The 13,638-nt window shown below is 40.3% G+C and overlaps 2 protein-coding genes across 2 annotated transcripts; one reads left to right on the plus strand and one right to left on the minus strand.

Annotated features, from left to right (window-relative positions):
- The first annotated feature begins 254 nt into the window (after nucleotides 1-254).
- Nucleotides 255-4,388, plus strand: trmt2a (tRNA methyltransferase 2A). The gene is made up of 12 exons (XM_077600201.1): nucleotides 255-347; nucleotides 679-1,302; nucleotides 1,383-1,491; nucleotides 2,234-2,415; nucleotides 2,525-2,639; nucleotides 2,866-2,981; nucleotides 3,084-3,195; nucleotides 3,272-3,394; nucleotides 3,561-3,636; nucleotides 3,708-3,824; nucleotides 3,897-3,993; nucleotides 4,063-4,388. The coding sequence occupies exons 2-12, from the start codon at nucleotides 695-697 to the stop codon at nucleotides 4,223-4,225; spliced, it is 1,818 nt and encodes a 605-aa protein (XP_077456327.1). The 5' UTR covers nucleotides 255-347; nucleotides 679-694; the 3' UTR covers nucleotides 4,226-4,388.
- Nucleotides 4,389-4,415: 27 nt separating this feature from the next.
- On the minus strand, nucleotides 4,416-13,463 carry dgcr8 (DGCR8 microprocessor complex subunit). Its single transcript, XM_077600199.1, has 14 exons — nucleotides 13,323-13,463; nucleotides 12,098-13,047; nucleotides 11,457-11,613; nucleotides 11,055-11,197; nucleotides 10,512-10,851; nucleotides 10,252-10,449; nucleotides 9,984-10,085; nucleotides 9,791-9,889; nucleotides 9,578-9,660; nucleotides 9,373-9,473; nucleotides 9,079-9,185; nucleotides 8,819-8,946; nucleotides 8,532-8,645; nucleotides 4,416-5,953 (listed from the first exon to the last, which is right to left on the minus strand). The coding sequence occupies exons 2-14, from the start codon at nucleotides 12,773-12,775 to the stop codon at nucleotides 5,870-5,872; spliced, it is 2,334 nt and encodes a 777-aa protein (XP_077456325.1). The 5' UTR covers nucleotides 12,776-13,047; nucleotides 13,323-13,463; the 3' UTR covers nucleotides 4,416-5,869.
- Nucleotides 13,464-13,638: the final 175 nt, after the last annotated feature.

Here is a 13,638-nt window from a genome sequence, read left to right on the forward strand (position 1 = left end):
AGTCAGCATGAATTTTTTAAGATGCAAAAAACTGCACAACCAAAAATTATTATGAAAATCTTAAACGTCAAGCCTGAGTACTAACAATGTTAATATGTTTTGTTCTGAACCAAACTGTTTGTAAATCCGTCAAGAATTAAACGATTTAAGATTATTTTAGTACAGACATAACATAGAAAATAACTTGCCTTGGGTCTGTACTTTTTACAATACGGCCCTCAGGAGAAGTTAACCGGCGCAAGATGGGTACCAGTTACTTATTCCGCGACTCTCCCTTTAGACATCTAGTCTTAAATATTCTACTACCAACATGGGAGCTTTCTGAGCGTCAGTGTGTGTATCGCAAGGTAAGGAACCATATAAAATAGCATAGTAAACAACAAAAGTCTTTCTAGCTTTGCTTTCATCTTGTGTTACACAACTAGTTCCGTTGATTTCCAAATAAATTAATAAATCAATGAGTAAATAAATAAACTAGGTTTTCTACAATTCCCAGTTTTTTTTTTTATGCCAAAGCTAAATTACATGGTTGAACCCATGTTGTTTGCAGTATCAACAATTTGAATTCTAAAAATGTGACCTCTGAAACAAGTTGTGTCGACTTTTCTATTGTAATCCATTATGTGTTTCTCCAGTCAATGTGTAATCAATCTCACCTAATGCATCATTTCTCCTTAGCAAGAGAGAAATAGACATGGAAGAATGTAGTGATAGCCCTGCAGTTGAAACAATCCCTCCAAAAAAGGAGGACGGCGGTGACATTCCTACTAACACCACAGATAATGTCAGCAATCCGGAAGAAACTAAGGTGTCCTCGGACTCCAACATTTACAGCTACATTAAGGATGACCTTTTTACATCGGAGATCTACAAAGTAGAAATCCGAAATGTGCCCAAATTCATCGGCTTCAACGACCTCAAGAAGTTTCTGGCCAGGCATGGCCTCAACCCGCACAAGGTCAAGCTGATGAACAAACAGCCCTTTGCTTTTGTCACCTTTAAGAATGAGGAAGAACGTGACAAGGCCATGAAGATGCTACACGGAATGCAGTGGAAGGGCAACGTGCTAAGTGTCAAACTAGCTAAGCCTAAAGCAGATCCCATACAAAGGAAAAGGAGGCAGGAGGAGGGAGAAGGTGGGGAAGGTCAACCACCGTCCAAGAGAGGAGAAGGTGACGAGCCGGAGGAGCCTCTGAGTGTCCAGATTGCCAACGTGGTGACTCCTCTGTGGAAAGTTCCCTATGATGAGCAGCTACGGAGGAAGGAGCAAGATGTGGTAGCAGTTCTGCAAAGGCTGGCCAAGTGAGTGCATGTCGTATTTTTCTATGGTGTCCTCAAACGTCCAGAAACATATTTATTATCATCTGTTATTTCCCTGTTAGGGAGATTGCCAGCACCAATAAAGCCATGCTGCCGTGGCTGTTTGATATAAAAGGGAAACACAACAGAATGTGCTGTCCCATGGAACCTATTCATCCGTCCCCTATACAGGTTAGGTTGAAAACCATTTTCTTTTTTAATAGAGAAATAATTGGTTGAGTTTTGGAAGCGTTGTTTTTGATTAGATAACTTTATTCATCCCGTATTTGGGAAATTTGACTGTCAAAGTAGCAAGAGGGTGAGAATATAGACACAGCAAAATACATTTTAGACATAAATAAATAGGTAATAAATAAGTTAATTAATAAATAAGACGACTGTTGATCTATTTCCAAAAATTATGGTGTTAGCTAATGTATAAATTGTGTTTAAAGTTTTCTGATACCGTGTGCGGTCGATTGGTCGCTGTCTTTTGGTCGCCCCAGCCGCAACAACAGGCGACCAAAAGACCGTCGACAAAACAAGGTCAAACAACACGGTCTACGCATCAATAAAAGCCAACAATGGCCATGAGCAGTTTCACTGAGCCGATGTGTGAGTCTACAAGAGTTTGTATGTATACATGCGTTGTCCCTTTAAGAAGCTACGTCAGTCAGGGTCTTAACAAGTTCTCCAACCAAAAACAATAAAAGTCCGGGAAATTTGGTGCTTTTCTTTAGCCTAATAATTACTAGGGCATTAAGTATGACTAAATAGTAATTCGCAGTTTGTATTTAGGGAATTTGAGCAACAATTTAAATGGTAATTATCACTTACCTTCCGGGCGACCAATCGACCGTGTACCTCTGATACAGAACAAAGGAGATGAATTCCGGTGTTCATAATCGTTTAACGTATTGTCAAACATTGGCAGACGGAGTACAGGAACAAGTGCGAGTTCCTCATCTCCATGGGCGCTGATGGGGAGGACAAGACCGTTGGCTTCCGCTTGGGGAAATATAAAGGGGGCTCCTGTGCCGTGGTGGGCCCGGCGGAGGCGTGCCACGTGTCTGCTGAGGGCAAGAAAGTCGCCCATGAGTTTCAAAAATTCATCAGGTATTTAAAAAAAGCATACGAAAAGTTCAGTTTAATAATTGTACAAAATTCATGTAACTTTACGTTGAAAATAAATCTTGGTAAATTCCTAACGATATATGATCGCCAGGTCAACACCCTACGCCGTGTACAGTCCTGAAACATATGAGGGACACTGGAAGCAGCTCACTGTTAGGACCTCCATGACCAAGCAAACTATGGCTGTAGCATTCTTCAACCCGCAGGTAATAATATGGAGTGGTTCGTATTCCGTGTACTCGGACTTAAGTGCTGGTCGGACCGGTCTACAAAATTTAGGAAAATCGTTTGAGATAAACATAGTTCTATCATACTTGCTGTGGTGACCTGGATTGGAAGATAATATTTTAGTGTGGGTTGGCTAAAGTATTCAAGATATTTTATGCTCAAGTTTGGCAAACCCATTCATTTATTTTTGGTCCAACCCATTAGAAAATTGAAGAATCCGAACTTGATGCCTTGAAGAACTCCATGAAGAAGTACTTTATGGAGGGAGAAGGCAAAGACAGCGGCATCACATCGCTCTACTTTGTCAGAGATGGTCAAAGGTGAGGACGAAAATCTAACATGTGGAGGGATGATGAGCAGTTTATAATCTGATCTGATTCAATGACAAACCTTTTGACAATTTTTCCTCCTGGTGCCCAAAGAAAATCACCTAACATTGAAGACTTGCCCTGTGAATTGATAGCTGGAGATGCCTGCATCCATGAGGAACTTCTTGGTGTCAAATTCAGAATATCTCCTCATTCTTTTTTTCAGGTAAGACATAATAGCACAATTTTCCTAGTTGAACAAGCTAGCGTTTATCATCGCCATTCTTTGTGCAACCTTACAGATAAATACAGCAGGGGCAGAAGTTCTGTACTCGACAGTAGGTGAGTGGGCCCAACTGAACGAGGACAGCACAGTTCTGGATGTGTGTTGTGGGACAGGAACTATTGGTCTTTCCTTGGCTAAGGTAATGCTACATGCTACTTCTGCATTGAACAGTTGACTGTATGTTCTCTAGGACTGCTGCTCTAGCTGATTACTTGAGGGAAATGCATATTCCAGATCAATTGCTAGAGGAAAGATATGGAAATCTGGAGAATAAAATAATGTTTGTTTTGTTGGGTGTTCTGCAGAGGGTCAAGAAAGTCATTGGTATTGAAAGTTGCCAGGAGGCGGTGAAAGATGCTGAAGCTAATGCAAAATTTAATGGTAAGCTCGTCATGAACAATAGCATTTGTCGTCTTGTAATCTGATCCAATGTCCTTTTTCCGCATATGAAGGGTTTACTAATGTCGAGTTTCACTGTGGAAAAGCTGAAGATTTGTTCCCCAATATTCTCAATTCGCTGGCTTCGCCCAACATCACGGCCATTGTGGATCCCCCGAGGGCAGGCTTACGTGAGTCAATAAAAGCCGATCAATTTTTCATGTAGTGATTTACCTACTAAAAAGGGGATGCTATCTTTACAGATTCCAAGGTGATACTGGCCATCAGAAGAGCAGAGCATCTGAAGAGGCTGATTTATGTGGCATGTAATGCCAAGGCAGCCATGAATAACTTTATTGAGTGAGTTTAACTTTTTTTTTTAATAACCCTGAACCCACATTGAGAATTTTTTTTTTTTTTTATATATAGCTTGTGCAGAGCACCTTCCAACAGAGTTCACGGGGCACCATTCCAGCCTGTGCGAGCCATGGCCGTGGATATGTTTCCCCAGACATCATACTTTGAAATGATTCTGCTTTTTGAGAGAGTAAACTACAGCTCCCAGCCGTCCAACAACCAGCCATGTTCATAGAGTCCCTTTAGAAATATTATTCAAGCATGCACGCATGCATTATTAGACAAAAAAATGATTAAGAGATGCCTTTTGAAATGTTTACCATACAATTTTTGTTTTCAAGTCAGTTATTCCTCTATGTATGGTTATTTCTTTAGAAATAAAAACTCTCCCTGAAATACATTGTTTCAAATGGAACTGAAACAAGTTTCCTACTTAATATTTTTTTCAAAATTTATTTAGATTCCAACAGACATTATTGTCAATACATTTTATTTTGCATAACAAACATCACCAGCCGTGGAGTTCCTGTTGCAGTACAATTTATACTTCATTTTGTAGGCAACATCGTTCTCAAAAAAACAAAAAAAACACTGGTACAAGTCAAGAGCATAACATGTAAAAGCAAGTTTCACACTGAAAAAGTTGGTAAGAACACACACACAACATGAAAATTATAGCACACTTATAAAACTAGCCAAATTCACAACAGCCTTATATCGGAAGGATGTCACAAGCCCAATAATTAAATGCACAGCAGTTTTCTATTTTAGCATGTCTTTTCATCTTTGACAGATTATCTTGACGGTACAGTACAGCAATTTTAGGTAGTCTATAAAATGCATATGACTGGATTTCGACTTTGGTATAGTTTTAAAAGCTTGTCAGACTAAATGTTGCCTTCATATGCCAGCTTTCCAACTGAAATTAGCAAGGTTACATTTGGCACATCGTACTTGTACTGCACGTGGTCAGCTGTCAAAAGGTAAAAAGACAAAACCAATACACAGTACTTTAAGACATGAGCATGCTGCAGACATAATTAGATTTAAAAACACTAATTTGCTAGATAAATGCTTTATTTTTGTATCAGGGACTCGGTCTTTTAAATTCCTGGCCAAGTTTTAGGTCCAATCTATTCACTCAAAGCCCTTTGTGAAATGGATAAACGAAGGCAATTTAATTTAAGGGAAGGGCATAGAAATACAACACAAGCGAAATGTTATTTGGTGTCCACGGCCTTAATACCCAAATAAAGAGTCACGCTAAATGGAAGGTGTCAAATTTGATGGGCTATGAGAAATCACCACAATTTTAGACATTACTGGTGTATAATCATGGTTGAGAATATTCACCATTTCACCACGTTTTCAAGCATGCAGACCACGTCAACTCTGAGGAAAACCATATTTGTAATCCTGCACACTAGCAATAACACAAACTGATTATAAAACATTTTGTTTCCCAATTGAACACAAGTATTCCCTTCCAAATACGTTACACGTTAAGAAAATTGCGAGTGATGGTACTGAAATGCAGCTATTAAGACACTTTAAAACAAATCTATGGTAGGTAGTGATTCCCGCAGTTCGATGTGCATGCATTGTACATCAATTTCCAATGTTTAAAACATGCCATCTATCTGCAACCAATGGGACTTCCTCCTTGTACCATAGCTGGGATGCATCTAGAGAGGTAGATGGTATTTGCGCTATGGTCTGTTAGTGCATTTTTCTCCAACCATGATGTCTACCAACCGATCCAAATTTAACACGCAGGTAAAATAGGCAAGCAGTTCTAATGTCATTATGACGTGATCCTACGTAGCGATTATGTTGCGGTGCTGAAAGAGTGCGGTGTTGTGTCTGGCTATATTTACGATTAAACATCGACAGTGCAGAGAGGTTCACTTCCTGGCTGGGCAGATTCCATGATGGTCATCTTGGGTTTCTTTCGGGTTTCCTCCTAGAGCAACAAGGCTTTCTTCAGTGAACATTCTTGCACTCAATAATGTTTAGATTTGCATCATGCACTAACCTGTAAGACTAAGTCTGTTTAAATGTTAGTTGTTGTGATTTAAAGCAAGTTATATAGTTGCATACCTGTCAACCTCTGCCGATAACTGCCCTTATAAATGATTATGATCCCCCTTACAAACCCCCAAAAAACCTTACAAACACCGTACGAGTCGTACGGTGTTTGTAAGGTTTTTTGGGGGTTTGTAAGGGGAATCATAATCATTTATAAGGGCAGTTATCGGCAGAGGTTGACAGGTATGATGATGACACTAAAGGCTTTTGATTTGATGTAAAGGTATAGCATCCCATAAAACTAAGCTTTCATTTCAAACTATTCCACAAAATGTAGGTTTTCATAAAGAGCAAGCTTTCCACAATACTAGTGTCCTACAAGTGCAATCAGTGGATCGGCGTCAGGTGCTTCTTGCAGCCCAACCCCCGTTGCTTCAACTGAGTCCGACCGAGTCTGTGCTGGATGTTTCGAAAAAAAAATGCTGGCCCAACCCACAGCGGCCCTCGAGGACCCCTGTTGCAGACTCTCCAAGCCAGTCCAAGTCTTTTAATTTAATTAAGCTCCCCTACGATCGTCACACTTTTTCTGTTACAAACTGACACCGCCCCCCCATCAGAGAAGGGAAAAGTTATGTGGCCCTCACAGGAAAAAGTTTGGGGACCCCTGCTATAAATGGTCGTTTTTGTCTGTAAAAAATTCCGACTGTACATGGTATTTTTTCATGTAAAAATGCCTTACTAAACATGGTCATTTTTTTAAATAAAAAAGCCTTACTATATATACACGTTCGTTTTGTTGTTGTTGTTGAAAAAAAGCCTTACTATACTATGTTGTTTTTTTAAGGAAAAAAGCCTTACTATACATGGTCGTTTTTTTAGGAGAAAAAGCCTTACTATACATGGTCGTATTTTTAGAAAAAAAGCCTGACTATACTATGTCGTTTTTTTAATTTTAAAAAAGCCTTACTATACTGTCGTTTTTTAAAGAAAAAAGCCTTACTATAATTTGTTGTTGTTTTTTTAAAGAAAAAAGCCTTACTTGGTCGTATTTTTGATACATACGTACATTTGATTTGATTTGATATAAAGGCGTAGCATCCCATAAGACTAGGCTTTCATTTCAAACTATTCCAGAAAATGTAGGTTTTCCTAAAGAGCAAGCTTTCCACAATACTAGTGTCCTACAAGTGCAATCAGTGGATTGCCGTCAGGTGCTTCTTGCAGCCCAACCCCCGTTGCTTCAACTGAGTCCGACCGAGTCTGTGCTGGATGTTTCGAAAAAAAAATGCTGGCCCAACCCACAGTGGCCCTCGAGGACTCCTGTTGCAGACTCTCCAAGCCAGTCCAAGTCTTTTTCTGGACCTATTGTAAACGTTGGCCATCAAAATGCAGACTTTTGACCATTTTGACTCATTTAAGAGCATCTTTGTTGAATATTTCACCCATTTCATTATATGCAGCGGTGTATGATGACACTAAAGGCTTTTCATTTGATGTAAAGGCATAGCATCCCATAAAACTAAGCTTTCATTTCAAACTATTCCACAAAATCTAGGTTTTCATAAAGAGCAAAGCTTTCCACAATACTAGTGTCCTACAAGTGCAATCAGTGGATTGCCGTCAGGTGCTTCTTGCAGCCCAACCCCCGTTGCTTCAACTGAGTCCGACCGAGTCTGTGCTGGATGTTTCGAAAAAAAAATGCTGGCCCAACCCACAGCGGCCCTCGAGGACTCCTGTTGCAGACTCTCCAAGCCAGTCCAAGTCTTTTTCTGGACCTATTGTAAACGTTGGCCATCAAAATGCAGACTTTTGACCATTTTGACTCATTTAAGAGCACCTTTGTTGAATATTTCACCCATTTCATTATATGCAGCGGTGTATGATGACACTAAAGGCTTTTCATTTGATGTAAAGGCATAGCATCCCATAAAACTAAGCTTTCATTTCAAACTATTCCACAAAATCTAGGTTTTCATAAAGAGCAAAGCTTTCCACAATACTAGTGTCCTACAAGTGCAATCAGTGGATTGCCGTCAGGTGCTTCTTGCAGCCCAACCCCCGTTGCTTCAACTGAGTCCGACCGAGTCTGTGCTGGATGTTTCGAAAAAAAAATGCTGGCCCAACCCACAGCGGCCCTCGAGGACCCCTGTTGCAGACTCTCCAAGCCAGTCCAAGTCTTTTTCTGGACCTATTGTAAACGTTGGCCATCAAAATACAGACTTTTGACCATTTTGACTCATTTAAGAGCACCTTTGTTGAATGATATTTCACCCATTTCATTATATGCAGCGCTGTATGATGCATACCTGTCAACCTCTGCTGATAACTGCCCTTATAAATGATTATGATTCCCCTTACAAACCCTCCAAAAACCTTACAAACACCGTACGAGTCGTACGGTGTTTGTAAGGTTTTTTGGGGGTTTGTAAGGGGGATCATAATCATTTATAAGGGCAGTTATCGGCAGAGGTTGACAGGTATGTTTGGCCTACAATTGCATTCAATCTCCTTACCCTTTGTGCGGCCAGTTTCCTCATCTCCTCTTGCAGTTTGTTCAAGATATGAAGGTTTGGTTTGTTCTTTTTGGCAAACTGCTGCAGCTCAATCACACTCTTGTCAGAGTTTTCCTACACGATCAACAGATGCATCCAAGTATAGTTAAAAGGCAACATCATCTCTATATTATAGTTGGCAGCCACGTGAAATTGACAGGGCTGCCCTTTTAACTAAAAACATTGTTTTTGCCATATTGACAGACGTTGTTCGGAAATATTAGGGATTGATGAAAACTAACACCTACCTTTTTGACCATCTTATTACTCTCTCGGCCATACATCCGCAGCAGTGAGCCCCAGTTCTTCACATGAGGATGAAGCATTTGCAGGATCTTCTGAGACGCCAATTGCTTGCCAACTCTCTTGTTCTTGCCTGGTTATAGTGACAAAAAATAAAGAAATCAAAGCAACATAGTGTCAATTTTTCATCCTCATTTTATTCAATACACGTTTGCCAGAAATTTGCATTCAAAACTGGGTGGAAAAAAAAATGCCATCAACTTACACCAACCACGCACAGTATGCTTCCCACAAGTCATCACGTATTCACTTTTCTGATTCTTCCCGGGTATCACCTCAAACTTTATGCTTGTGTCTCCCATTCCATGATTTCTAAAAAGGTCAAAAATATCAAAATAAGTTGTTAATATGGTCCATTGCATGAGCACAGTAGCCAAGCAAGGAACCAAGGATTGTTCTAAAATTCATAATGCAATACTGACTTGACTCGGTCACACCATAACTCATATTTTCTTTTTGTAAACAATTAATGGACCTGCTTAAGTGGTTCCCATATTACCTTTTAAGGCACTCATGAAGGATCTGATAAGGTGAAAGAAGCCCTGCTTTGTTGGTCAGCTCATATACTCTTGAGTCTTCTATACTGATATGGTTAAAATACTGTAGGGTAGAAAAGTCAACGTTAGTGTTGCTTGTCATTTTCTTAATCAGAGATATTCACTCATTCATAGTTCATGTTGCTTGCAGTCTGCGACTGGCATTACCTCGAGTTCGTCTGCTTCAGCAGGCTTTTCCTCAGAGGTCTGCTTCACAAAGTCAGGGATAAGGATTTCCAGTGTGGCTCGTGCTGTAGTAGTACACATAAAATTGGCAGGGTAAGTTTAACCGAAGCAGGATGTCGTCTCACGAGTGTTACACCACTTAGCAAAATATCATATGTCGCATGAACCATCGCACAAAGCGCTCATTTATATTACCAGCTTTATTCTTGGCAAGTTTTTTACTGCTAGCGGTCCCTGTGCCGTAGGTGACTCCGTCAATCATGACAGACGCACCAAAGGGTTCACTTGGATTCTCTGGAATGGACAAAAACATTGACATTTTTAATTTCAACTCAAGACGGTCAAGTGAGTGTTAAAAAAATAAATTCTCAATCCAGGTTTAACTTACCACATTCAAAAAAGTTGTAAACAGGTCGAACCTTTAGGACACGCTGCATATATTCGTGCAAGATGCAAACTTCAGACTTCCCATTGGGATTGATGATAAATTCTGGTGAGTATGAAAAGTATCAATATACAATCTTACAATTTGCGCAAAAAAAGGAACATGTATAACATAGACATTTTTATCATCCACGTAATTTCTTCGTGCAGTTCTACTTTAAAGAATACGAAGTAGTCATACCTCTACTTACGAATGCAACGTTGTATTTTACCTTTCTTAGTGGGGGCATCTTGGACAGACAGTGTAATGAGTTTCTGGTTGGCGGGAAGGATAGGCCTCTCCGATTCTGCCTGTTTCCTCTTCACGTCTCTGTTAAATTGCCTCCGCTCAGCCCAGGTGCGAAACTTCTTGACCGTCACTTGTTCAAAGTCAAAGCACTTTTCCAGGTATAGGCGGAAATCTTCAAGTTCTGTCAAGCATTTATGACGTTAACACTGATTTCAATAGAACTTGCGTCAAAAAAGAGCTTACCAATGGACTCATCCTTGCAAACTTCCACTTTGGCCCTTACTTGTCCGAGGGCTCCTTGAGCAATATCGAATGGTTTTATTTCTTTAATGGGCTGACTGTGGTTGGTCACGTCTTCACCCGCTAAGCCGCCATCGGTAGCATTGCTGGCTAGCATGCTATCAAGTACCTCAGCTGAATTCTCTGAGTTCTCTACAGGCGCTTCACCATTTGCCTCATTGGTGGGATTAACAGGAGACTTTTCTGCTTGAAGATGGACCTCGCCGTTCAATTCCTTCTCCTCATGTTCCTTCATCTTCTTATAGTGTAAGCAGGGGATGCTGCTAGTAGGAGGGTCATGTTTCTACGTAGATCACAATGACAAACATAGATGAAAAAAAAAATAGCTGACAGGTCAAACCAAGCACAAGTTTCATGGTTGTTGGACATTCCAATTGTTAGATGTTTACAACTAGGCATCAACCCCGTACACTTCAAAACAAATTCAACTAAATCTACAACAGAAAGCCGCAGAGCCAAACTATGTAAGAAGGTGATGAATCTTACTCGGATGCTGCCAGTTCCAAGGAAGTAGGGCCGAGACCATGTGACTACTCTGGTCTCTCTGTGCAGGTAGACTGGAATGCCTGAGTTGTGGAATGTCATGATCCATCCATCTGGAAGTGGCTCAGTAGGTGGACGTCCCCGGCCTAGTATACACATTAACACACAAAACGCAATAAAGAATGTAACTTTACTCAAGAACGTAGTGGTCATTTTTTTTTTTTTTTTTTTGCATTTCCATAGCAATATTCTTCTACTTATCTTATTGTGTGTATAAGCATGAGTGCACCAAACCTCTAGACTTTTAGATAGTTGCATAAATTGCATAGTCTTCTCATACTTTCACCTAGCATGATATCAACATGTGTGCACACATGTTCCAGCAGTTGTTAAAAAGTATCTTACTTTTCAAGACTGTTTTAATTTTGGTCATCATGGGTTGAACACCTTCATCTGAGTGGTGATCACTTTCCCCACCATCTTTGTCATCCGCTGGACGCATCTTTTTGGGGACCGGCATGCCCTCCTCTAGAAGAGCGTCAACGTCGTTATCGAATTCCTCCTGTGAGCGTACGTGAAATTAGGATTAAGAATAATATCTAAACAAAACTCATTTGGGAATAACTGGTTCTGGCATCTGTACAAATTTGAACTACAAAATCTTGATTTCACTAAGAAAATATTTACGATGAATAACGTAAAACTGGTTTAATTTAAACCTAGGTTCAAATTGCTTGGGAGATACGGTATATTGTAGTCACATTTTATAATCATAGAACATTCTACCATCTTAACATTGAATTGAATTGAATTGAATAACATGTTGACAGTTTTAATTTGAATTTAAATTTCTTGTTCGCCATTGCCACCTCTATCCCTAAATCCTGTTCAAATTTGATGATACTCAAGTATGTAGACTACTGCTACTGTTGAGTTGCCATATTTTTAAATGGATGCATCAATGAGAGAACATACCTTGAAAAGAAATTAAGACATTTTATAGTAGCAATTAGGGAAAAATACATGAGGTAAGAGGACAGACATACCTCAAAGCCGTAAGTCATGGACTCATCGTAGGTTTGCTCCCGTTGAACTATGGCCTCCGACTTAAAGCCACCATTTTCTCCATCTTCATTCGCCATTAAATTCTCACAGAGGTCATCCAACTCATCCAGGACAGCGTACTCTACTTTGTTTTCAGTCTCCATTTCAGCCTCTTCAACCCTACCTGCTCCTGCTCTTCCTGAACTACCGTCAACAACTTCCTGATCACTCGAAGAGAAATTAAACTCACCATTCAAATGCTCTAACCCATCATCGCTGTCTTGCCCTTCGCCTGTATACAAAACCTTGCGATCTTTACTACAGCTGCTTTCCGTGAAGCTAACACGAACCTGAACATCCCTGAGCAGCTTGAGATCTGGTCGGAACGTGGTTGAAAGGGGAGCGTGACGAGCTGTTCGGGGACACAACGAGGTGGAGTAACTAGCCTCGTTCGAGGGCTGGCTACAGAAAGCAAGTGTACTAATACTGAGGGGCTCTTGTGGTTTTGCTTCCCCATCCCCTGGGATGCATATGTATCCATCACCACCAGAGCTAACGTCCATTACCTCTGCGTCACTGGACGTTTGCAGGGGAGGTGGTGGAGGTGCTCTGCCCTCATCTCTGCCAAAATCATTAGGTGGCTCCAAAGGGAGAGGTGGTAAAATATCATCAAGATCCATTTTTTTTTGGGTAAAAAAAATAATTTAGAATCCAAAACGTATTAATTAGCTTTAAAACTACTCTTGGTTCTTATTTAAAAGTAAGATGCATGCAGAAGCACATGACAGAATAGCACACGTATCAGATGGTTATGCTAAGCTGGCTACATTGTTCTTTTCATTAATGTAGACAGCTTTCAGAATCACTGTCTCAATTATTGGAAATCACAATGCATTCAGCCTAATGTGGGATCAAGACAATGATCACATCCTCCTGCGGATTCCTCTGGCAACTAGGAAAAAAAATTAACAGTGAGAGTATTATCAGCAAATTGTTCACGACCAGTGTTTCTTATAATCCCACACCACAAAGAGTAGCCACTAGTCAATTAAAATTACGGAAAACAGTACACCGGGTCGCAGATTTTCAGAAGAGAAGGGCCCTGTTAGCATTAGCATTAATGCTAAGTGTCGAAAAACAGACTAGCGAGCTATACTGTAAACCGCATAGATTAATGCATCAACGCCGACGCCTTTAGTGCTTACATGAGCTTGCATTAATACTCACCAGTACATTTAGTTTAACTGTCTGGTCAAGTCCCTCACTACCTATTTAATGTTCACACATTAATTTGTAGCCCGGCCATCTTGAGGACGTGCACACAACCGCATTTCAACAGAAGGCCCCGCCTTTCAATGCCGGCTTGCCGATGATTGGCCGATTAAGCTGTCATTCAAAGCCACTCCTTGTCCAATACATACATAGTATGTACAGTCCGTTTTCCAATATATTACGGTAGCCAACAACAATATTATAATAAGTTTTGTTTTGACTCATGCTCGTTAATAGCTTTATGCATGTCTCCTTTCTAAACAGAATATTG

Source organism: Stigmatopora argus, chromosome 5 (assembly GCF_051989625.1).
Source record: "Stigmatopora argus isolate UIUO_Sarg chromosome 5, RoL_Sarg_1.0, whole genome shotgun sequence".
Lineage (NCBI taxonomy): Eukaryota > Metazoa > Chordata > Actinopteri > Syngnathiformes > Syngnathidae > Stigmatopora > Stigmatopora argus.